At 43.2% G+C, this 23,266-nt stretch overlaps 1 protein-coding gene across 4 annotated transcripts in view; it reads right to left on the bottom strand.

Moving 5' to 3' along the window:
* Positions 1-14,956, bottom strand: part of DNAH5 (dynein axonemal heavy chain 5) — a 318,561-nt gene extending 303,605 nt beyond the window's left edge. For 3 of the 4 annotated variants that reach the window (XM_007961228.3, XM_037988725.2, XM_073014833.1), the window contains exon 1: positions 6,221-6,428. In XM_007961228.3, coding sequence (XP_007959419.3) covers positions 6,221-6,328 — 108 coding nt within the window. In that variant the 5' untranslated portion in view covers positions 6,329-6,428. Of the gene's footprint in view, positions 1-6,220; positions 6,429-14,718 lie in introns of those variants that run through there. The other variant, XM_037988724.2, reaches the window with a different exon arrangement.
* Positions 14,957-23,266: the final 8,310 nt, after the last annotated feature.

Raw genomic sequence — 23,266 nt, 5'->3', positions numbered from 1 at the left:
AGAGTTAGCATGAGGATACCACCAAGGTTGACCACTTGTTTCTTTTGGAGGGGTGGCCCTAGTGGAGCCCCATCCATGGTGTTCTCTCCTGAACATGTTTTCTCACTTTTTACAGGTTAAGAATTTTCCAACTTTTTAGGTCCGGCTTCGCTTTTGATTATAAATTCCATTTTTAATTTATTTCTCTCTTTTCATATTTTATTATAAGAGTCAAGAGAAGCCACACCACATCCTCAACATTTGGATTAGAGGTTTCTTCCATTAAATATTCTGCCTTCCACAAAATACTATGACACAAAAACAATTCAGCCAGGTTCTTTGCCACTTTATAATAAGGATGGCCTTTCCTCCAGTTTCCAGTAACATATTCCTCATTTCCATCTGAGACCTCATCAAATGACCTTTACTGTTCATATTTCTACCAACATTCTGCAGTCAAATCTCTACCCCTGAGCTATACCCCCTCTACCAACATTCTGATCACAACCTCTTAAGCAATCTCTAAAAAGATACAGGCTTTTTCTACAGCTGTCCTCTTCTATACCCTCACCAGAATTACCCTTAATTTCCATTCATGGCAATGCAGACTTTTTCTAGCCTGCTCCTCCAAACTCTTCCAGCCTCTGCTCATTTCCCTGTTCTAAAGCTGCTTCCACATTTTCAGGTACTTGTTACAGCAGCACCCCACTTCTGGTACCAATTTCTGTCTTTGTTCATTTGGACTGCTGTAACAAAATACCTTAGATTGGATAATTTATAAATAATAAAAATATATTTCTCACAATTTTTCTTTTTTTGAGACAGAGCCTCACTCTGTTACCCAGGTTGGAGTGTCATGGCGTGATCTCGGCTCACTGCAACCTCCACCTCCCAGGTTCAAGCAATTCTCCTGCCTCAGCATCCCATGTAACTGGTACTACAGGTGCGTGCCACCATGCCCAGCTAATTTTTGTATTTTTAGTAAAGACGGGGTTTCATCATGTTAGCCAGGTTGGTCTTGAACTCCTGACCTCAGATGAACTACCCACCTTGGCCTCCCAAAGTGCTGGGATTACAGGTGTGAGTCACCATGCCTGGCCTATTTCTCGCAATTCTAGAGGCTGGAAAGTCCAAGATCAAGATGCTGGCAGGTTCAGTGTCTGGCGAGGGCTCACTCTCTATTCCATCCATGGCACTTCATTGCTGCACCTCACATAGTGGAAGGGCTGATGGGACTAACAGACTTCCTTAAGCCCTTTATAAGGACATTACTACCATTTATGAGAGCACAGCCCTCGTGAGCTAATAATTTCTTAAAGGTCCCACCTCTTAATACTATTGCAGTGAGGATTAAGTTTCAACATGAATTTGGGAGAGACACAGAAATTCAAACCACAGAACTTTACTTTTGCAGATTTTACAAAAACACATGCACATTGAACATATTGCGTGGCCCTTCCCATGTAAGTGAAGGGCCCTGAAAGCCAAGCTTAAATAGCTCCAGTGTAAACCCAACTCTAGGCTACCCATTCTGAGTTGGGAAAGTGAATAACTTTTATTAAGTACCTTATCTCACCTTGTATTTTACATTTACTGACTCATTTTATTCTAAACATTATCTTATGAGGAAAGTAACAGCTCCATTTTATAAATTAAAATACCTAGCATATTTCTGAGAGGATAACAAAAATTGTCCAAAAAACTCTTGAAATGATTATTTGTAGTAAGGGAGCTAGTGGGCAGGGCTGGGATAAATACATGCTTTTAATTGCACACACATTCATATTGCTTGAGAATTTCTTTTCTTTTTTCCCCATGGCCATTGATTTCCCTTTTTTTTTTTTTCTCTTGAGACAGGGTGTCACTCTGTTACCCAGGCTGGAGTGCAGTGGCTCAATCTCAGCTCATTGCAACCTCTGCCTCCCAGGTTCAAGTGATTCTCCTGCCTCAGCCTCTCGCATACCTGGGACTACAGGCATGCACCACCATGCCCAGTTAATTTTTGTACTTTCAGTAGAGACGGGGTTTAGTAATGTTGGCCAGACTGGTCTCAAGCTCCTGACCTCAAGTGATCTGCCCTCCTTGGCCTCCCAATGTGCTGGGATTATAGGCGTGAGCCACGGTGACCAGCCTGCCATTAATTACTTTTAAAATTTTTATTTTACTGTAGTAAGAACATTTAACATGAGATCTACCCTCTCAACAAATGTTGAAGTATACATTATTGCAAACTATAGGTACAACATTGTACAACAGATCTCTAGGGCTTACTCATCCTGTTTAACTGAAACTGCATGCCCATTAATCAACAACTCCCCACTTTCTGCTCCCCCAGCCCCTGGTCACCACTATTCCACTCCTTGCGTCTATGAATTTGAGTATTTTAGATACCTCACCTAAGTGAAATTATGCATTATTTGTCTGGGACTGGCTTATTTTACTTAACTTCTTCAAGGTTGTTGCATATTACAGAATTTCTTTCATTTTAAAACTGAATAGTATTCCATTGTATGTACATAGTACATTTTCTTTATCCGTTCATCTGTTGATGGACATTTAGGCTGTTTCTACATCTTAGCTATTGCAAATACTGCTGTAATAAATATGAGAACACTGCTATCTCTTCGGGATCCTGATTTCAGTTCTTTTGGATAAATATCCAGAAATGAGGGGTCGCTGGATCATCTGGTAGTTGTATTGGTTAATTTTTTCAGAACCTCCATACTGTCTTTGGTAGCAACTGCAGCATTCTGCATTTCTACCAACAGCGTGCAAGGGCTCCGGCATTTCCCCGTCTTTCCAGTACTCGCCCTCTGTTGTTGCTATTGTTTTATGATAGCCATTTTGACAGGTGTGTGGTAATACCTCATTGAGGTTTTGACTTTTAGATTAAAACACAATTTATCATGTATTTTAAAGGAAAAAAGAATTCACGCTAACAGAGAAATTACTGATAATAGGTTCATGCATCATCATACTGTTATGGGTTGAACTGTGTCCCCTCAAAATATATTTGGAAACCCTAACCACTCCCAAAGTACTTCAAGGTGTGGCCTTCTTTGGAAATAGGGTCTTTGCAGATTTAACCAAGTTAAGATGAGGTCACTAGGGTGGGCTCTATCCAGTCTGACTGGTGTCCTTCTGAAAAGAGGAAAGTTGGAGAGAGACAAGCACAGATGGAAGGCAATGTGAGGACACCGGGAGAAAACAGCCCTGTGACTGGAGTGACGCAGCTAGGAGCCAAGGAACACCTGGGGCCACCAGAAGCTGGGAGCAAGGCCCGGAAAAAGCCTTCGGAGCACGGCCCTTGCCAACACCTGGATTTCAGGCTCCTAGCCTCCAAACTATAAGAAAGTAAGTTTCTGTTGCTCTATGGCACCCAGTTTGTGAAAATTTAGTGCTGCGGCCCTAGAAAATGAATATGTTTCTCTCATGATAGTTATGATGAGCATTTTTTTATGTTTGTTGGCTGCTTGTATGCCTTCTTTTGAGAAGTACCTGTTCATGTCCTCTGCCCACATTTTAATGGAGTTACTTGTGAAATACCATCTCATATCCATCAGAATGGCTTTTGTTAAAAAGCAAAAAAAAAACAGAAAAAAAGAAAAAAAAAAAAAAAAACAGATGCTGGCAAGGCTGCAGGGAAAAGGGAATGCTTATTAGAATGGGAATGTAAATTAGGCCAGCCACTGTGGAAAGTCGTCTGGAGATTTCTCAAAGAACTAAGAAGTGAGCTACCATTCAACCCAGCAATCCCGTTACTGAGTATATACCCAAAGGAAAATACATCAATCAACCAAAAAGACACATGTGCTGGTATGTTCACTGCAGCACGGATTCACAATAGCAAAGACAATGAATCAACCCAGGTGCCCATCAGTGGTGAACTCGATAAAGAAAATATGGTACATACACTCCATGGAATACTACATAGCCATTAAAAAGAAAGAAAGCATGTCCTTTGCAGCAACATGGATACAGCTGGAGGCCATTATCCTAAGCAAACTAACAGAGAAACAGAAAACCAAATATTGCATGTTCTCACTTATAAGTAAGAGTTAAACATTGGGTACGCATGAACGTAAAGATGGGAACAACAGACACAGAGGAGTACTCAGGGGGAGACAGAAGGAGAGTACAAGCACTGAAAAACTATTTATTGGCTAATATGCTCAGTACCCAGGTGAAGGATTCATTCACACTCCAAGCCTCAGCATCACACAATATACCTCTGTAATAAACCTGCACCTACCCTCTAATTCTAAAATAAAGTTGGAAAAAAAAGAAAAGTAATACAATTATCTTCCCTTGAGATACTTAGTCTTTTTGTGTGTGTTTGTTTGTTTGAGACGGAGTCGGAGTCGCGCTCTGTCGCTCAGGCTGGAGTGCAGCGGTGCGATCTCGGCTCACTGCCAACTCTTCCTCCCGGGTTCATGCCACTCCTGCCTCAGCCTCCTGAGTAGCTGGGACTACAGGCGCCCGCCACAACACCCGGCTAATTTTTTGTAATTTTAGTAGAGACAGGGTTTCAACATGTTAGCCAGGATGGTCTCGATCTCCTGACCTCGTGATCCGCCCACCTCAGCCTCCCAAAGTGCTGGGATTACAGGCATAAGCCACTGTGCTCGGCCTAGTTTCTTTTTTTTTTTTTTTTTTTTTTAAGGATACTTTATAACTGAAAGGGATGACTTTAGTTCGGTAAAATTTGAAGCAAAAGAGAAGCTGAGGCACCAATCACACCCTATACAGACAGCTAAGCACATTGCGTAAAGCAGATGCTGCCCACCACCCAGCCCATTAGACAGTTCATGCACCGTCAAAGCCAGAATCAAGCAACAAGCCCAATGGCGATCCAACTCTCTGCTGGTGTGAATTTTTTTTTTTTTTTTAAGACAGAGTCTTGCTCTGTCACCAGGTTGGAGTGCAATGGCGCAATCTAGGCTCACTGCAAGCTCCACCTCCCGGGTTCAAGAGATTCTCCTGCCTCAGCCTCCCGAGTAGCTGGGATTACAGGCGCCCGCCACCACGCCCAGCTAATTTTTGTATTTTTAGTAGACATGGGGTTTCACCATGTTGTCAGGATGGTCTCAATCTCCTGATCTCGTGATCCGCCCACCTCGGCCTCCCAAAGTGTTGGGATTACAGGCATGAGCCACCATGCCAGGCCAGGAATTTTAATATCTTTGGCTATTTGTACAATACTGAAAAAAATCATTTAGAAAAAACAATTCAGATGCATATTTCTAGTGAAGTGCACATGTGTATCTTTTCATGGGTGCACATCTGAAGAGATCATTATGTTTGGGGAGTTTTTTGGCTATCTGATGTTTTTATGTTTTTTGTAAGGTTAAAAATTAAACCCATAAATGTACTTTTAAAGATGACAATATCAAAAAGTTGGAAAAATGTTGAGGCTGGGTTTACATAATTCTAAAACCAGATCAACTTGACTAAATTTAGTAACTTCAATGAGAAAAAAAAAATGAAGTTTATTTATTTGGTTTGTCTGGCAAAACAATATGTGCTTAAATAGTATTTTGTAAACAATGTTTTATCACCAAGATATTACCATTATAAATATAGACCCATATTATCAAAATACACAGATACACACACACACAGTAGCTGAAAAAATCTACAAGTATTTTTGTTTAGCAGACCAGAGTTCCCACTAATGCCAGAAATTTGCAATGTCTAATAGAAGAATTTGAGTTTACTTTTTTAAAACGATTTTTCTTACTTTGATTAATTTTAGGATCTACTTCTTGATATAATTTTTCAACTGTACTTATTTTTTATTAATATATATTTATATTTGTTCAGAAAAGCCACTTTTGCAGAAATCAAAGAACAACTGTAAGTTGTGCTTATAAGAACAAAATCATTTTAAAGAAAATACAACTATGACAGTAATTGAAAACTGAGCAATAGATGCCTTTTTTGATAAACAAAAGAATGTACAACTTAAAGTTCCAGTTGATACAGCACCTGGAACTTTCAAAGCAAAAAGGTTTTGTTTTTAATGACTAGCATTTTTATAGCATTTCTGACTGTCACCTAATAATAGAAATACATCATTCTTGTCATTTTTCATTTTGTCTTAATAGCAGTAAATTAATCTAACTGATCTATTTCTATAAATTATATTCTTGCTATTAATTATAAATCTGAAGAAGAAAATATCAGAGCTACATATAAAATTCTTAAAAACGTTTCCACTTGATAATAAATATTCCCTTACCAAAAAAGTTTGGGCCTGGGAGAATTTCATTTCTTGTTTTTTGATTGTGAAGAATATGCATGTGCATTTTTCATCCTGTATTGATTTGAATAATAGAGATTCACTCATAATGTGAGCAGTACTTTGACTTCTTTGGTAGGTGAGACCTAATGGCAAATTAAAAGCCACTTAAGAGATTACCATTAGCCCTGGTCAGAAAGAAGACAAATTAGTGGTTCCTCCCTCTCACCTCTCTCTCATACTCCATTCATGACTTCCGAGGCAGACAGTAGTTCCAAAGATGGCCACCAAAACATCCCATCCAACATGCTCGTCCTTCAGTGTGAGCTTGACATTCTTCCCATAGAGAAGTGGGGTCTCCACTTCTCAATGGGGAGTGGAGGAGAGACTGTCACTGCTTTGACAAATAGATTACAGCAGAAGTGACTTCCAAGGCTGGAAAGTGATGCAACCAAGCCTTGCTCTCCAGAATACTCTCTCTTTGAAGCGTTCAGCCACCATGAAAGCAGCCCGCTGGCCTGAGGCCACCCTGCTGGGAGCAGGCCCAAAGTGACCCATGTGAAGACACCACGTGGAGCTGTCTGAGATTACACAAAGAGAGAGAGGTGCTGGATCAGCCCCAGCTATTCCAGCCTCCCAAGCCCCGCAGGAGAGACCCCCACGCCAGAACCACCCAACTCATCCCTTCCCCAGTTTCCTGACCTACAGAAATCGGAAGAGAGAATACAATGATCATTGCTATTTCAAGTCACTAACTTTAGGAGTAATCTGCTGTGCAGCAATGACATCGAGAACAAGCTCCAACTTTCTGGAACTTCCTCTTTCACTTGAAAAGAAATGCTTCGAATACAGCTGCTTCGTGTCTGTTTAACTATCTTTTATTGTGAAACAGGGCCACCAAATCTAGGTCAAGAGTCCTCCTGGCCCAGCTGTTCCTTATCTGAAAGAGAAAAAGAGAAGAGAACCCTGGGAAATGTCAGGCCACGTGGAGAGCAAAGGGAGAGCTCAGTGACAGCCACCTTTCTCTGATGAGCTGCGGGCTAGCTAATTAAAGGCTTTTGCTGCCTAAACCAGAAAGGGGAAAGAAGGTAAAAGGCATGAGTACCAAACAACAGAATTGTTTTGAAATCCAAGCAACGTGGAGTCAGAAAGGCCTAGGAGTTAAAGAACAAGGAGTCCTTTTCTATTCCCTTTTTCCTATTAATAATGCATCTTGCGTTGCAAAAGTTATCAATACCCAATGTCAGCAGCACACTGTGGTGCGAAGGTCTGGGTTTCATCACTGCACTCACAAGCTGTTTGACTTTAGACAAGCCACTTAACTTCTTTGAGCCTCTGCATTTTCATCATTGAAATGAAACAACCACACTTACTCAGTGAGGTGAAAGGAAACTGCACAGGTATGTGGCATGCCTAGCACACGGCAGGCCTTCAGAAATGATGACGACCTTTCCATCTTTCTTTTCCAGTGTTGGTTCTGCTGCTTGTTAGCTGTGTGACTTTAGGAAACTGACTTAATCTCTCTGAACTTTGGTTTAAACTGTGAAATGATGGGTTGATCTAAATAGCCTCTCAATCTCCTTTATTACTTTCTTCCTTAGATTTCTGCAATCACCTCCTAACTTGTCTCTCCCTCTCTCGTCCCATCCTGTCCCAAACCATCCTGCACAGGCTTCCAGGGTCACCGTGGTACTCAGTAATGCAGCTGAGATTTCAAGGGTAAGTCCCAAAACTCAGCACACAAGCCTCTTCATGGAGGGACTTGAAAATCCCTCTGCAGCCTCAGCCTCAACATCCTTCTATGACTCTCCCCCGCTCCAGCTGCACCAAACCACTCAGTAGCCCACCAGTGGCAAGCCCTCTATTCCTTTGCCAGCCCCTTCCCCTTCGCCACGTTGTTACCTTCCATTTCATCATCTAGTCTCAACTCAAGCATCACCTTCCAGAAAGCCCTCTTCTGACTCTCCCAGGCAGGAGTCTGTTCTCCAGCTTTGTGACAAAAACAGTCCAGTGAATGCTTCCAACTGGAACTTAACATAATCATTGAAATGGCCTCTCTGTTTCTTCCAGCTCAGTTCTAACCTCCCTGAGGGCAGGGATCTGTCCATCTTTCATCTCATTATCCTCAACATTACAGGAGCACAATAGTAAAGGTTTGTTGGACACAGCATGCTGAGTAAACAACATACTTCAACGCTGTTGTGCCTGTGTCCACAAATTCACACCACTTCAGCTCCTTGAGGGGTTAACAGACTTTGGACATCCTAACTTGCGTCAGCTGATGAGGAAAATCTTCAAAATGCAGCACCTGTGTTCCTTTTAAGTCATCCTTGCACAATCGATAAGTTTTGGTAAAAGACTTTTTGGAAGACCAAAAATACGGTGTTTTATTTTTCTTCCTTATATGCTGGAGTTTGCATTTTAAATTCACATCCAGAATCAGCTTTGTGTGTTAAAGGACAAAACTCCATGAACAAAAGCACACAGGTAATTTTCTAGCATGGAAAAGGCTGAGCATGAGTCTGGAGGGGAAATGGAAAAACAGACAGGGCAGGAGGGGGCGTCCGACACCCAAGAGCTGGACAGGGCTGGCAGGACGAAGGAGGCAGCCAGAAGGCAAAACAAGCAGGGACAAGGGACTCAGCCTCGTGGGGATCACTCCCAGGGAAGCTTATTCCATTCCTCAAGTCCTGATTCCTGCAGCCCCCTGTTCCATACCCACTCCCCTTGTAGCCCCACACCTTTTGTCTTGCTTCTTTCCCTCCCCACACCTCTCCACACCCAACCCTGGAGCTGTGTTCCCATCACCCACTATTCAAAAAGACGAAGTGGGCAAGAGTCCGGGCCTTGGCTCTGAATGACTTGAGTTTCAGTTCATCCCTGACATATACTTGCTCCATGCCCTTGAGCCAACCTTGGGCTTTAACCTCTGAGCCTCAATTTTCCCACCTGTAAAATCCAGTTTACATACCAGCACGAGGCTATAATAGGTATTAACTGAGATGATCTGGACAAACTGCTTAGCACAGTAGGGTAGTCAGCCCAGGCCACCATAACAAAATCCCATAGATTTGGTGCTTAAACACCAGAAATTTGCTTTCTCACAGTTCTGGAGGCCCCAAGTCCAAGATCCAGGTTTGGTTTCTTCTGATGCCTCTCTCCGTGGCTTGTAGATGGCTACCTTCTCGCTGGGTCCTCACGTGGTCACCCCGCGGTCTCTGTGTGTCTGGGTTCTAATCTCTTCTTATAGGGACACCGATCATATTGGATTAGAGCCTACACATATGACCGCATTTGACCTTAACTACCTCTTTAACGGCCCTATCTCCAAATACGTTCCAAGGTACTGGGGATTTAGGAATTCAATGTACAAACTTGGAAAGGGCATAATTCCACCCATAACACAGAGTAAGCACTTAAGCTGTGGTACTTACCAAAACCTGCCTTGTCAGTTACAATGCTGATGTCCTTTTACTAAACTCTAAGTGCTGCGGGCTCACAGGAGGGCTTGGTCTTTTTTATTCTCTCTTATTGATGATCACCCAGGCCCTATTTGGTCCTCGGCTCTGGCTACAGCATCATCTCCTCCTACCTTCTGCTGCTGTCTCCACAATGGGCTCCACTCCGAGCCTCCAATGGCCTTGGGTCTTCTCAGAGATCATTTCTTCTGGCTGGACGGATCTGTCCCTCCTCTGGCCTCTCCTGGTCTCTTTCTGGCTGTGGACCAGGCCTTCCATGGCCTCTCCATAGCCCCACAAGGCTGTCAGCTCCACCCAGGCGAGGACTCTTGTCTGTTTCTTCCCTGACATATCCTCAGCCCCAACACAGTTCCTGGTACTTAGTCGATCTTCCTTTGGGGAACACTGCCAGAGCCAGCAATGACGCCATTCTCCAAGCTAGGCTTTGCCTGGTTTCTGTGTAATGAACAATCAGATGGACATCTCCGGACACCACTGCACCACTGGCTCTTTCATTGTGTAGCCAACAGGCGAAACAGTGCTCAGAAATGATCCACAGAGCTTTCAGCCTTCCAAGAGTATGACTTTTTTTCTTTTCCAATGTCCAAGCAGTCCAGAAGTCACACCCACTCCCTGGGGTGGATGCAGAGCTGAGACCACATCCCCACAGCCAAGCCCTGCTGGCCCAATGTGGAAGCTCTTCAAAAAAGAAAGATGTTCTCATATTCTGACGCTTCGTGTTACCTCCTCAGAGGAGAAATGATGACCTATGGGAGTCTGATCATAATTCTATTATCCCATAATTCTATTACCCCATCTGGGATACGTACAATGGCAGGCTTTCTCTATTAAATAGATATTAAAATAGCATAAGCTTTGGATAGATTCCCCACAAGAATCTGACAATTATCACATGTGCACTCTCCTTTCTCAATACACTGACCCCATCTCCTGGAAGGCAGGCCACTGATCCTGCTGTAGGATACCCAAAAACAGTGGGCAGTAGTCACAATCTGTTCATCTCATTTGGTCCTCACGAAAAAGAGGGGAAGCATCATTAATTGTGTAATGAATGTTAGGAGAGCTCCAGGGTCCTAAAGGGGAATTTGAAAAAAAAGGTCTGTCAGAGAGCATGCAGTATGTAGGCCAGGTGCGGTGGCTCATGCCTGTAATCCCAGAATTTTAGGAGGCTAAGGTGAGCAGTTCACCTGAGGTCAGAAGTTCGAGACCAGCCTGGCCAAAAGGGCAAAAACCCATCTCTATTAAAAATACAAAAGTTAGCCAGGTGTGGTGGCACATGCCTATAATCCCAAGTACTCGGGAGGCTGAGACAGGAAAATCACTTGAACCCAGGAGTCAGAGGTTGCAGTGAGCCGAGATCATGCCATTGTACTCCAGCCTGGGTGATAAAGTGAGAATCCGTCAAGAAAGAAGAGAAAGAAAGAAAGAAGAGAAAGAAAAGGAAGGAAGGAAGGAAGGAAGGAAGGAAGGAAGGAAGGAAGGAAGGAAGGAAGGAAGGAAGGAAGGAAGGGAAAGGCATGCAGTATGTATTTTAGAAGGAAGGAAAGAAGGAAAAAGAGGATGAGGGAGGGAGAGGGAAAGAGGAAGAAATGAGAGAGAGAAAGAAGATGGGAGAAAGGAGGGAAAGAGGAATAAATGAGGGAGGGAGGAAGGGAGGGAGGGAGAGAGGGAAGAAGAGATGAATGAAGGAAGAAAGAAGGAGGGTGGCCAGGTGCAGTGGCTCAGGCCTGGTAATTCCAGCACTTTGGGAGGCCGAGGCAGGTGGGTCACTTGAGCCCAGGAGTTCGAGACCAGCCTGGGCAACATGGTGAAACCCCATCTCTACTAAAACTACAAAAAATTAGTAGGGCTTGGTGGCAGGCACCTGTAATCCCAGCTACTCAGGAGGCTGTGGTATGAGAATCACAGGAGAATGGAGAATTGCTTGAATCCTTGGAGGCAGAGGTTGCAGATTGCACTACTGAACTCCAGCCTGGGCAACAGAGCAAGACTGTGTCTCAAAAAAAAAAAAAAAAAAAAAAAAAAAAAAAAACACAAAAACAAAAGAGGGACGGCGAAGGCGGAGAAGGAAGGAAAAATGGAGGAAGAAAAGAAGAAAGGAAAGGTCATATTCCCCAGAGCCTTTCCACAGTACTTTAAACATAGTAGGTACTTAATAAGTATTTACTGAATTCAACTGAACTGCCCAGGTGTCTGTAATACCATTTTCTCAACTCCAGCTTCACTTTCTAAGCATTTTCTCTAGAGAGAGAGAAATAGAAAAAGAAAGCATTCATTCCACCAGTTCTATGCCCTTCACCCCACTCATGGGGCCTGGCCCGTGGCCGGGCCTGCCCCTGCAAGGACAGGACAAACTGATCCATGCCCCGTCTCGAAGCTTGTTTCCTGGCAGGACTGTAACTCAACAGTCTGGGAAATACAAATATCGCTAGCAGGTAACTTACTCTTGAGTTGAAGCCGTTGGTTTTTATTCGTCAACAAAGTAATGGGTGAGCACTTGTTGACTCTTTTTTTTTTTTTTTTTGTCTGTTAAAAGGAAGGCCATAAGAAGTAAAGCCAAATGCAAACAGAACAGAGGTATAAATAAACAGCCGCTCTGGTGAGTGCCAGGAAAGAGCTTAGTGTGACTAAAGGAGAAAATGTAACAGGTAAACTTCCTCCTAGCATTTCTTATGCAGCAGGAACCAATTCCTCGAAATAGCCATACTCACTGTATCCTTTTCCCAATACTGAGACATGCCTCAGCCACACCATTACCAGGCACCTGGGGGAAACACAAGGGACCCTGCCTTCCTGTGAGAATGGAACGTTCTGTGAAAGTCACATTTCAGGGATGCAACAATTTCTACACCACCTATTTGCTTGAGGGTCTATTTACTTCTATCTTTTCTAAAATATAACCACAAAAATCCACATTTACAGAATGGATAATAAATTATTAGGGCTACCAAAATCCTTTCCAAATCAATATTGGACTAGGGGCACTAACGTGCCAATGACGAGGGTTAAGAAAATCAAGCAGTACAGGAAACAGAGGGCTGGGCCACAGGTTTGTTTCATGGTTGCTGGTCTTCACTTTGATCTGCACCTGCTCATTTACCACCTTCCACCATACTTCCAACTTAAGTAAAATGGGGATTGCTTACTTAGCTGGGGAGAGCAAGAGTTGTAAAACAGTGTTAACAAACGTGACCCGAGTGAATAGAAAACAGAAAATATTTACCAAAGGATGCTAAGTGTGTCTTAGAAGAAGAATGTTGTGCAAACATTTTTGAGGTCACTATTCTTTATAATTTTTTTCTAACTATAAATTATGTATGTATAAAATCTGTATATTCATTATAGAAATGTTAAAAATAAAGAAAATTAAAATCCTCTTTAATGCCACTAGCCAGAGACAATCAGTATCAATATTTTGGTGTATGTCCTTTTATTCTGCTTTCCATAGATATTTATATACCACTTTTATTTTCATAAAATTGGAACCTATTGCTTCAATAATTTACTTTTTTCACTCATTAATTGTAAACATTTTCCCATGTTATTAAACATTTTCCAGTAACACTTGGAGGGAGGGGAGAGGTCTTTATAAATTTAATAGCTAAAAAGAGGTACATCAATTTAATTTCCTAGTTTACTATGGGAAGTTAAATAAGAGATATTTGATAATTTTCAAAGTTCTTTAAGTTCAACTTGAACAGACCAAGAGAAAATTAGAGGCAAAGAGCATAGCACTGAAACCTGAAAGCAAACATAATTAATAAAATATAAGAACCCAGATGAAAGTTAATAGCCATGCTTTATATCCTTCAAGGGGAAAACTTGGTAAATTTATGTAAGATTGCATTATATATGGATTTAAAATTAACACATATAAAAAAGTCATTGGTTTATTGGTATTAGAAATAACAATGTCATCTGTCATTTTAGGGTCACCATTTTCTTTGACAGAAAATGAGAACAGTCACTTGAAATACTAAAAAAAGCTAATGAGTATGTCTTCAATAAACACAAAATATAGTGAAAATTCCAAGTATTTATGACATAAATTATATGAAAATAAGAATATTAATATATGTCTACTATAAAAGGATGCACACAAGAATAAAAGCCAGTTTTGAGCAAGGTAAATATTTACAGAGAGGAGGAAAATGCTGAAGTATTATTTGCATAATCTAGATACATTGCTCTTAATTCAATAAGTATAAATGTATATCTTTAAAATCATGACAAAGTGCATATTTTATCTATTAGCATAATAGTTATATGACTATAGTGTACCTGATGAAAATATATATGAACGCAATCGTCCTTGAAGATAAACGCAAAAACAAGTACTGTACTTGGATTATTCTTCATTCCACAATATTCACTTGAAAAAAAAAGAGCCAGACTAATGAAATGAAAGCTGATTTAACTGTACAGCGTGAGTTTCCAGCTGCACCTGCTCCGATGCGCACCGAGGCAAATGTAGGAGACAGAAAGAACCTACCCAGCGGGGCTTTGTCTGCACACCATACACCTCCCTCTCTCCAGGGGAACTAAACATTCGCTTTTGTCCAAACACAAAGGCTAATGAGAGCTGGTAACAGCCAACAAACGACAGACACAAAAGCGACCTTTGTCACACCTAGATATCTCTGATGCTCGCTATGGGACAATAGGTGGCTCAGGTCCACGTCGCAGACAACCAATGGCCTTTTTAGCATCAAGAGGAAGAGGAGGAAGTCCCTGAACTTAGTGCGTTCTGCATTTTGGGGCGCCCTGGTGGGCGTGATTGACAACTACCACCTGGAGAAAAAAACGTGTAAAACTCCAGAAACAGCAGTCCCAGCCCTAAAAGGTCAAGAAAGTGCTTTCGGCCCCCAAACTCTGAAAACCCCGAACCAGAAGCCGAGCCCCTCCCTGGCCTCTGCCGCCAACCTCGGGAACCAGGGAGCCCCGAGCCGCTCGGCCGCGCATGCGCCGCGGCGGCACTGGCTGGGCGTGGAGGCCGCGTGGCCAGAGCGCGCACAGTACCAGCTTGTCCATGGCGTTGGGCTGCGGCGCTCCGCGGTGACTCGTAGCGTGCTGGCCGCGGTCCCCAGGTGCAGGGAGGACCCCGCCGCCGCCACCGCCGCAGCCGCCGCCCCCTGCCCTCGGCTGCTCCCCGGAGTCCGCTCAGTCAGCCGGGCTCGCCGGCTGTTTGCTGCTCCTGCCGTTGCCATGGCGACGGGCAATGCTTCGCTTGGGCCTGGCCCCGCCCCTCGCGCGGCGCGGCGGCGCTTCCCGGGCTCCGGCTCTCGAGCCATTTGCACCATCGCGAGCTCGGAGCCGGCTCCAGTTCAGGGGAAGCCCAGAGCTTCCGGCCTGCAGCGGGGCCCCAGATGCCGTTTCTTGACTTTCCATTAGGTTTCTCTTAGCTCTCCCCTGATTGTTTAGCATTTGTTTGAATGCGGAATTTTGAGTGTTTCTAGCTTTAGGAGGAAAAAATAATTCAAAATGAAATTTGGAAGATTTCGACATTAATTCGCACAGTCTTATTAGTCTTAGATTGTAAGTTTTAGATTCTTCTCATTGCTTCCGTGTCTGGTACCTTAAGAGCTGTTTCTCCAGCTAAGACCTCAACAGAAACGTTTAACTTTGAGTTTTAATCTATAGATGATAAAGGTGAGTTTCTAAATACTGTACACCCATCAGAATAATACTTCATTGGCATGTATGAATTCCAAGGAACTTTGCCTTAAAGCACCTTCCAAAGAAATTTGAATAGAAATATTTCATAATCTGCAAAATCTCTCTCATCTGGGCCAGCACTGTCCAATAGAAATATAATGCCCGACACATGTGAAAGTTTATGTTTTCAGGAGCTACATTTTAAAAAGTAAAAGAAGCAGGTGAAATTAATTTTAGTAGTACGTTTCGGTTTCTTCATTAATGAATGAAGTCATTACTATGTTTCAGCCAAAATATTATTTCATTATGCTACCAATATAAAAATTACCGATTAGACATTTTACATTCTTTTATCGTACTAGCCCTCGAAATCTGATGTGTATTTTACACGTACAGCACATCTCAGTTTGAACTAGCCACATTTCCAGTGCTCAATGGCCAGTATGACTGGTGGCTACTGTACTGGTCAGAGCAGATCCACTACGCCAGTGCTTTCCAACCTTTTTGGCACCAGGGATTGGTTTTGTGGAAGACAATTTTTCCACAGATGGGACAGGGAGTGTTTTCTGGATGATTCAAGCACATCACATTTATTGTGCACTTTATTTCTATTACTATTACATTGTAATATATAATGAAATAATTATACAACTCACCATAATGTAGAATCAGTGGGAACCCTGATCTTGTTTTCCTGCAACTAGATGGTCTCATCTGGGGGTGAAGGGAGACAGTGACAGATAATCAGGCATTAGATTCTCATGAGAGTGTGCAACCTAGATCTCTCCCTTGGGTGGTTCACAATAACGCTGGTGTTCCTGTAAGACTCTAATGCCCTGGCTGATCTGACGGGAGGCGGAGCTCAGGCGGTAATGTGAGCCATGGGGAGTGCCTGTAAATACAGATGAAGCTTCTTTGGCTTATCTGCCTCTCACCTCCTGCAATGAGGTCTGATTCCTTAACAGACCATGGACCAGGGTTGGGAACCCCTGCACTAGACTATGAACTCTAGGAAGACCAATCCCAGATCTCCATAAGGTGGGGAGGATTGCATCTGCTCATCAGGCCTACTAAATACCTGATTAACTTTTTTTTTTTGAGACAGAGTTTCGCTCTTGTTGCCCAGGCTGGAGTGCAATGGCACGATCTCAGCTCACCGCAACCTCCACCTCCCGACTTCAAGTGATTCTCCTGCCTCAGCCTCCCAAGTAGCTGAGATTACAGGCGCCCACCACCATGCCTGGCTAATTTTTAGTGGAGATGGGGTTTCATCATGTTGGCTAGGCTGGTCTCGAACTATTGACCCCAGGTGATCTGCCTGCCTCCACCTCCCAAAATGCTGGTATTACAGGCGTGAGCCACCATGCCCAGCGTTTTTTGTTTTGTTTTTTTTTTTCAGTTGAGACAGAGTCTCGCTTTGTCGCCCAGGCTGGAGTGCAGTGACACGATCTTGGCTCACTGCAATCTCCACCTCCCAAGTTCAAGTGATTCTCCTGCTTCAGTCTCCTGAGTAGCTGGGATTACAGACACATGCCACAAAGCCAGGCTAATTTTTATATTTTTAGTAGAGATGGGGTTTCGCCATGTTGGCCAGACTGGTCTCGAACTCCTGACCTCAGGTGATCCACCCGCCTCTGCCTCCCAAAATGCTGGGATTACAGGCGTGAGCCACTGCGCTGGACCCTGATTAACTCTTGAACAAGTGATCCCGTTCTTAGCAGAGGGGGCAAAAATCCTTAAGTGGCAAAAACGCTCTTCAGAAACTGAGAAAAGTAGAAAGACATTCCAGCCGTCTGCTTTTGTAGGCAGTTTGTGTAACTTTGCCCCGTGACAGGTCTCGTGTTAGCCTGAAAAGGAAGCCAGCCTGGGACTCAAGGTTGCTGGGCTCCTTGCTGCTGTCAGGGGAATGCACAGTGTCATTGTCCTGCCTCCCTCACTAGAATATCATCAGAGTTCAGCGTAACCCTCATTATCACCTTAGAAGCTTTTAGAACCAAGCCCTCAAGAAAACAGTGTTTGTTTTAACAGAGGTAAAAACTGCTTGGTCAAAGTAGTCAAAGTATGCAGCTTCAAGGGAAAAGTCTGTCCATAGAGGGCAGGTTTAAGAAGGGGACATGTGAGCTAATACCTGTCTAGGTAATTTTGTGTATTAGCTCATTTTATCTTAAAACATCCTCCAAATTTGGCCATTATCATCAGTGCCCCCACCTGTTACAGATGAGACAGAGAGAGATGAAGTGACCTCCCCAAGGTTACATAAGCAGAAGAGTAGAAGGAGCTGGGAGTCCTGACAATTTGGTTCTACCTGGTGCCTCTGGACTCTATTGAGGTGACAGACAGTAGTGAAGGTGAGGAGGCGGGTTGACGGAGGGCCATCTTCAGGGAAGCTTCTGTGTCGGGCGCTTCTGTGCCGACACGGGTCTTTCTGATTTCAGAAAGAAACTGGGAGTAAAACTGGGCTACTACAATCTTACAGTTCCCTGATCTGTGTCTTTTTAGGCAAAATGTGACCTACACGTTTTTGTCTTTGATGTTCCCTTTCTGCTAAAAGTCCTGCGCTCTCAGAAAGATGTGTGCTGTTTAGGATCCCTAAGCTAGAGTGGACTTTCTTGGGTCTGGCCTGGGTTTCTGAGCTTCCCCAGCCATCCTGGTCTACCATTAATACTTATCGACTCCCTCCCCCGGGCACTACCCCCATAAGACCCCCTTGTGGCTTTCCTGCTAATATTATAGATTAATTTCTGCAATGAGAAATTGTTGGTCAGAACAAGATAGCTGGCTCAGGTGGCTCTCACACCCTTCCTACAGTCATACTCATAAACTTGACCTTCTGCAGATGGAGTCAGCTCAGTGACCTTCTGGAGATGGAGTCAGCTCAGTGATGGGAACCTTGAGTGAGGTGACAGGCTGGTGGGGAAGATGCTGGAGGTGAAGGAACTTGCAGGATCCTTTGATCTTGCCTGTCCAGACCATGGCTGGAAATGATCCTACCATTGAAGGAATTAGATTAAACTGCTTCAGGAAATAATTCCATTTCTTTCTTTTCCTAAAAACGAATTTTTTTATTTATTATTATTTTTTTAAGATGGAATCTTGCTCTGTGGCCCAGGCTGGAGTGCAGTGGTGCAATCTTGCCTCACTGCAACCTCTGCCTTCTGGGTTCAAGCAATTCTCCTGTCTCAGCCTCCCAAGTAGCTGGGATTACAGGCATGTGCCACCACACCCAGCAGAGACGGGTTTTCACCATGTTGGCCAGGCTGGTCTTGAACTCCTGACCTCACGTGATCCACCCGCCTTGGCCTCCCAAAGTACTGGGATTACAGGCCTGAGCCACCATGCCCAGCCTCCTAAGAAAATTTTAAAGTAAGCCTCAATCTAAAACCTCCACTCAACTGGTCTTTTAACAAGAGATTTATCCTTGGTGCCTTCATTGCCCAGCACACAGTAGGTGCCCAGAAACAACTCTTGAATAATTGGACACATGATGATTTCTTTCTTGTCCACCCACATAGACATGAAGACTAATCACAGAGAAGCATAACATTTCAGATCTAAGAATAACCAATTGAGATTATGTTTTATTTTATAGAAAAGACTATCACTTTATGAGGTTAGGTGCAGTGACTCATGCCTGTAATCCCAGCACTTTGGGAGGCTGAGGTGGGCGGACCACGAGGTCAGGAGTTGGAAACCAGCCTGGCCAACATGAGGAAACCATACCTCTACTAAAAACACAAAAATTAGTCAGGTATGATGGCACACGCCTATAATCCCAGCTACTCAGGAGACTGAGGCAGGAGAATTGCTTGAACCCAGGAGGTGGAGGTCGCAGTGAGCCGAGATCGTGCCATTGCACTCCAGCCTGGACAATAGAGCAGGACTAAGTCTCAGGAAAAAAAAAAAAAAAAAAAAAGAACGAAAAGAAAAGAAAAGATGATCATTTTATTAAAAAGAAAACAAAGACTGACTAACTGGAGGCCACATAGCTATTTATTGACTGAAACAGGACTAGAAACCAAGTTTTCTTTTTGTGCTGTGTTTTAATACATTTTAAGGCTTAAAAATCATACATTTCATTCTCTAGTTCTGATTTTCAGGATTACAGAGCTTTACAGTACTCTCTTAGCTCCTTGGCCCTCCATGCAATTCATCATTTTCCCATTATTAAAATCATATAATAGTAACCTCTTTCTATTTTGCAAAAGAGAGACAGAGATTACTAAATAAAATTTTGTTGACTGTTTCACTTTCATAATTTTGGGGGAAAACTTTTGTTGCCTGTCATAAACTGTGGGCTAGCAAGTGTCAACATACAATGAAGGAATTAATCAGTTCAAAAATCAATATTAATTCACGTGATAAACTTGGCAGCGGCATAAGTCACTGTTGGCTCATCCATCCACGTTTCAGTGTCTTTGCCTGCCTCTAGCAGAGCAGAGCAACAGGAAACTGTCAATATTTCCCAGTCACCCTCGCAACTGTGGGTGCTGTGACATGATTCTGGCTTAAATGACAGTCTACTAGGCCCCCTGGGAATCCTTTTGCGTTCCTGATGAAAGAGGCAGACCCAGCTGTCTCTTTCACACCTTCTTCCAGCTGGAATTTGGCCCTGATGCCTGGAACTGTTGCAGTCAGCTGTATTATAACCATGAGGGCAAAACCATTCAAATTACAGAAATGATAGCCTTGACATCTCTAAATTTCTAAACCAGCAACAACAGGTGCCTGTCCCAAACCCACTTGTTACATGGGAAAACTGAACCCCTGTCTATTTAAAGCATTGTCAATTGTGTTTTCCCTTGCCCAAAACTAAAAGCATTCCTAATCAATACAGCAACTATCAACTATTCTCAGGTATTTTTGTGGGTCAGTTTTATTTTACAAATATAAGACTTTTAAGTTGTATAAGCAGAGGTTCATTTCACCACCATCCCAACCTTACAGGAGGACGGGTGGCATGAGTTAAACAAGCAGTGAATAAAATCTCAAATTGGTTTGGCTCAAGTCCACCCAAGGACAGATGCTGGGTGAGTGGCATCTCTTCCCTCCATGACTGCCCCCAGCTCCCTGGGTGTCCAGAATCCCACTGTCTGCTTTGGAGGTAGGGGATAAGGTGGCTTAAAAGTGTCCTTGGATGCTGAATCAGGAATGTCTACCCCATGTCAATAAGATGAGCTTGCACAGTCTCCAGGCACAGGAAGGCGTCAGTGTTGTATGAGCAGATGCCCAGGCATTGGCCCTCCTTGGGATGCTTTGCCTGATGGTGATGAGCAGGGCTGCAGGCAGGCTCCCTTCCTCATTCACAGATGCTCCTTTAAGGATCTGTGGCTGATGATGAATGGCATTCACTCTTTGCAGGCACCCTTTTCCTGCTGGTCATTGTGGTCCACAAGCTCACGGCTAGTATCCTCAGGTCCCTTTAGCCACTTGGCCGCTCAGTCTGCTCCTCCCGGTCTCTCCCAGCCCTGTTTTCCTGCTGATAACAGCTAAGAGCTCCACGACATGTGCCATGGCATCCAGGCTGCTACTGCCATGCTGCCTTCCACAGACGAGTGGTTCCAAAAGGCACTATGGTGGATATTTGTCCTCTTTGACTGACGGCCATCCACATCCCCTTCCTGTACTTGGAGAATTTCCTCCCAAGCAGAGCCCTCCATCCCTCATAGAAACTAAAAGTACCAAGTGCTTTCCTAGGCACACTTATGCCTAGGGCATCATCATGTGACCCAGACATGACTAGTCAAATGCACCCACCTTGGATTTGAATCAGGACCCCAAAACACGGGACAGTAGAGAATATTTTCTGACCAAGGTGGCAGTAGCAACAGTGGCATTGAGTTTGCAAGGACAGCTGGGGCAGCAGTAGCCTCTAAGTTGTAGCCTCTAAGTCGTATGTCCAGGAGCCACTATGGGTTGTAGCAATGTCCTCAGCGCACTGGTTTCGTGGCAGGATGTCTGACTGTGCTCTTGGGTGTAAATGACATATGCACCTGGCTGTTTTCCAAGCCTCGCCATTCAGTGTTATCAACTATTCTGAGCTGCCTGTTATCCTTTTAATAAATTCTTTTTTTTTTTTTTTTTTTTGCTTCAATCAGTGATGGTCAATCTCTACTGTTTGCAATTAAGAATCCTGATGCATTTGCTTTTGGCAATTTCATTGTAAAATCTTTGCCCACGCCTCTGTACTGAATGGTATTGCCTAGATTTTCTTCTAGGGTTTTTATGGTCAGGGGTTTTACATTTAAGTCTTTAATCCATCTTGAGTTAATTTTTGTATAAGGTGTAAGGAAGAGGTCCAGTTTCAGTTTTCTGCATATGGCTAGCTAGCCTTCCCAGCACCATTCATTACATAGGAAATTCTTTCCCCATTGCTTGTTTTTGTTAGGCTTGTCGAAAATCAGATGGTTGTAGATATGTGGTCTTATTTCTGAGATCTCTATTCTATTCCATTGGTATATGTGTCTATTCTGGTACCAGTACCATGCTGTTTTGCTTACTGTAGACTTGTAGTATAGTTTGAAATCAGGTAGCATGATGCCTCCAGCTCTGTTCTTTTTGCTTAGGATCGTCTTGGTTATACAGGCTCTTTTTTGGTTCCATATGAATTTTAAAGTAGTTTTATCTAATTCTGTAAAGAGTGTCAATGGTAGTTTGATGGAAATAGCATTGAATCTATAAATTACTTTGGGCAGCATGGCCATTTTTATTATATTGATTCTTCCTGTCTAAAAGGATGGAATTTTTTCCATTTGTTTGTGTCCTCTCTTATTTCCTTGAGCAGTGGTTTGTAGTTTTCCTTGTAGAGGTCCTTCACATCCCTTGTCACCTGTATTCCTAGGTGTTTTATTTTCTTTGTATCAATCGTGAATGGGAATTCATTCACTATTTGGCTCTCTGCTTGTCTATTATTGGTGTATAGGAATGCTTCTGATTTTTGCACATTGATTTTGTATCCTGAGACTTTGCCGAAGTTGCTTATCAGCTTAAGGAGCTTTTGAGATCATGTCCTTTGCAGGGACATGGATGAAGCTAGAAACCATCATTCTCAGCAAACTAACACAGGAACAGAGAACCAAACCTGGGTGTTCTCTCTTATAACTGCGAGCTGAACAATGAGAACACATGGACACAGGGAGGGGAACAACACACACCCAGGCCTGTCGGGGGGTGGGGAGGGAGAGCATCAGGATAAATGGCTAATGTATGTGGGGCTTAATACCTAGGTGACAGGTTGATAGGTGCAGCAAACCGCCATGGCACATGCCTACCTATGTAACAAAACCTGCACACTCTGCACCTGTATCCCAGAACTTAAAATAAAATAAAATTTAATTTAAAAAAAAGAAGAATCCTGATGGATACAGCCACACATTTGATACTACAAGACTGCTAAGCAGTGTGTTTGTGTAATGTACTTTATAAAAGTTTGGGAATGCTAATTAACAAAATGAATTATGAAAATAGAGAAGGAGAGATGTACGGTAGCATAGTATACATAACCTTCTCAGAACTGGGGAGCAAATTTTAAAAGTTAAACTCTTCAAAGGGAGTCTCTTTGAAGTGAGGAGGAAGAGGGTTTCTTAGTTCCTAGCCTTGTTTACCAGTCGCAAAGGTGTATTATTATTTAGGGTTTGACCAGAGAAACAGATTCATTAAGATATATATGTATGCATACATGTATGTGGGCATGCACACACACACACATATATGCAAACCCATATACATATATATGCAAACTGTATATATTTTATATGTGAGGAGATCTATTTCAAGGAATTGGCTTACACAATTGTGTGGGTTGGCAAGTTGGAAATCTGTAGAGCAGGCTGGAAACTTGTGCAGGAGCTGAAGCTGCAGCCCACAGGCAATATTGCTGCTTCTTCAGGGAGATACAATTTTTATCTTAAAGCCT

The sequence above is a fragment of the Chlorocebus sabaeus genome, chromosome 4 (genome assembly GCF_047675955.1).
Source record: "Chlorocebus sabaeus isolate Y175 chromosome 4, mChlSab1.0.hap1, whole genome shotgun sequence".
Classification (NCBI taxonomy): Eukaryota; Metazoa; Chordata; class Mammalia; order Primates; family Cercopithecidae; genus Chlorocebus; species Chlorocebus sabaeus.
This window is presented reverse-complemented; position numbering and strand designations above follow the sequence as displayed.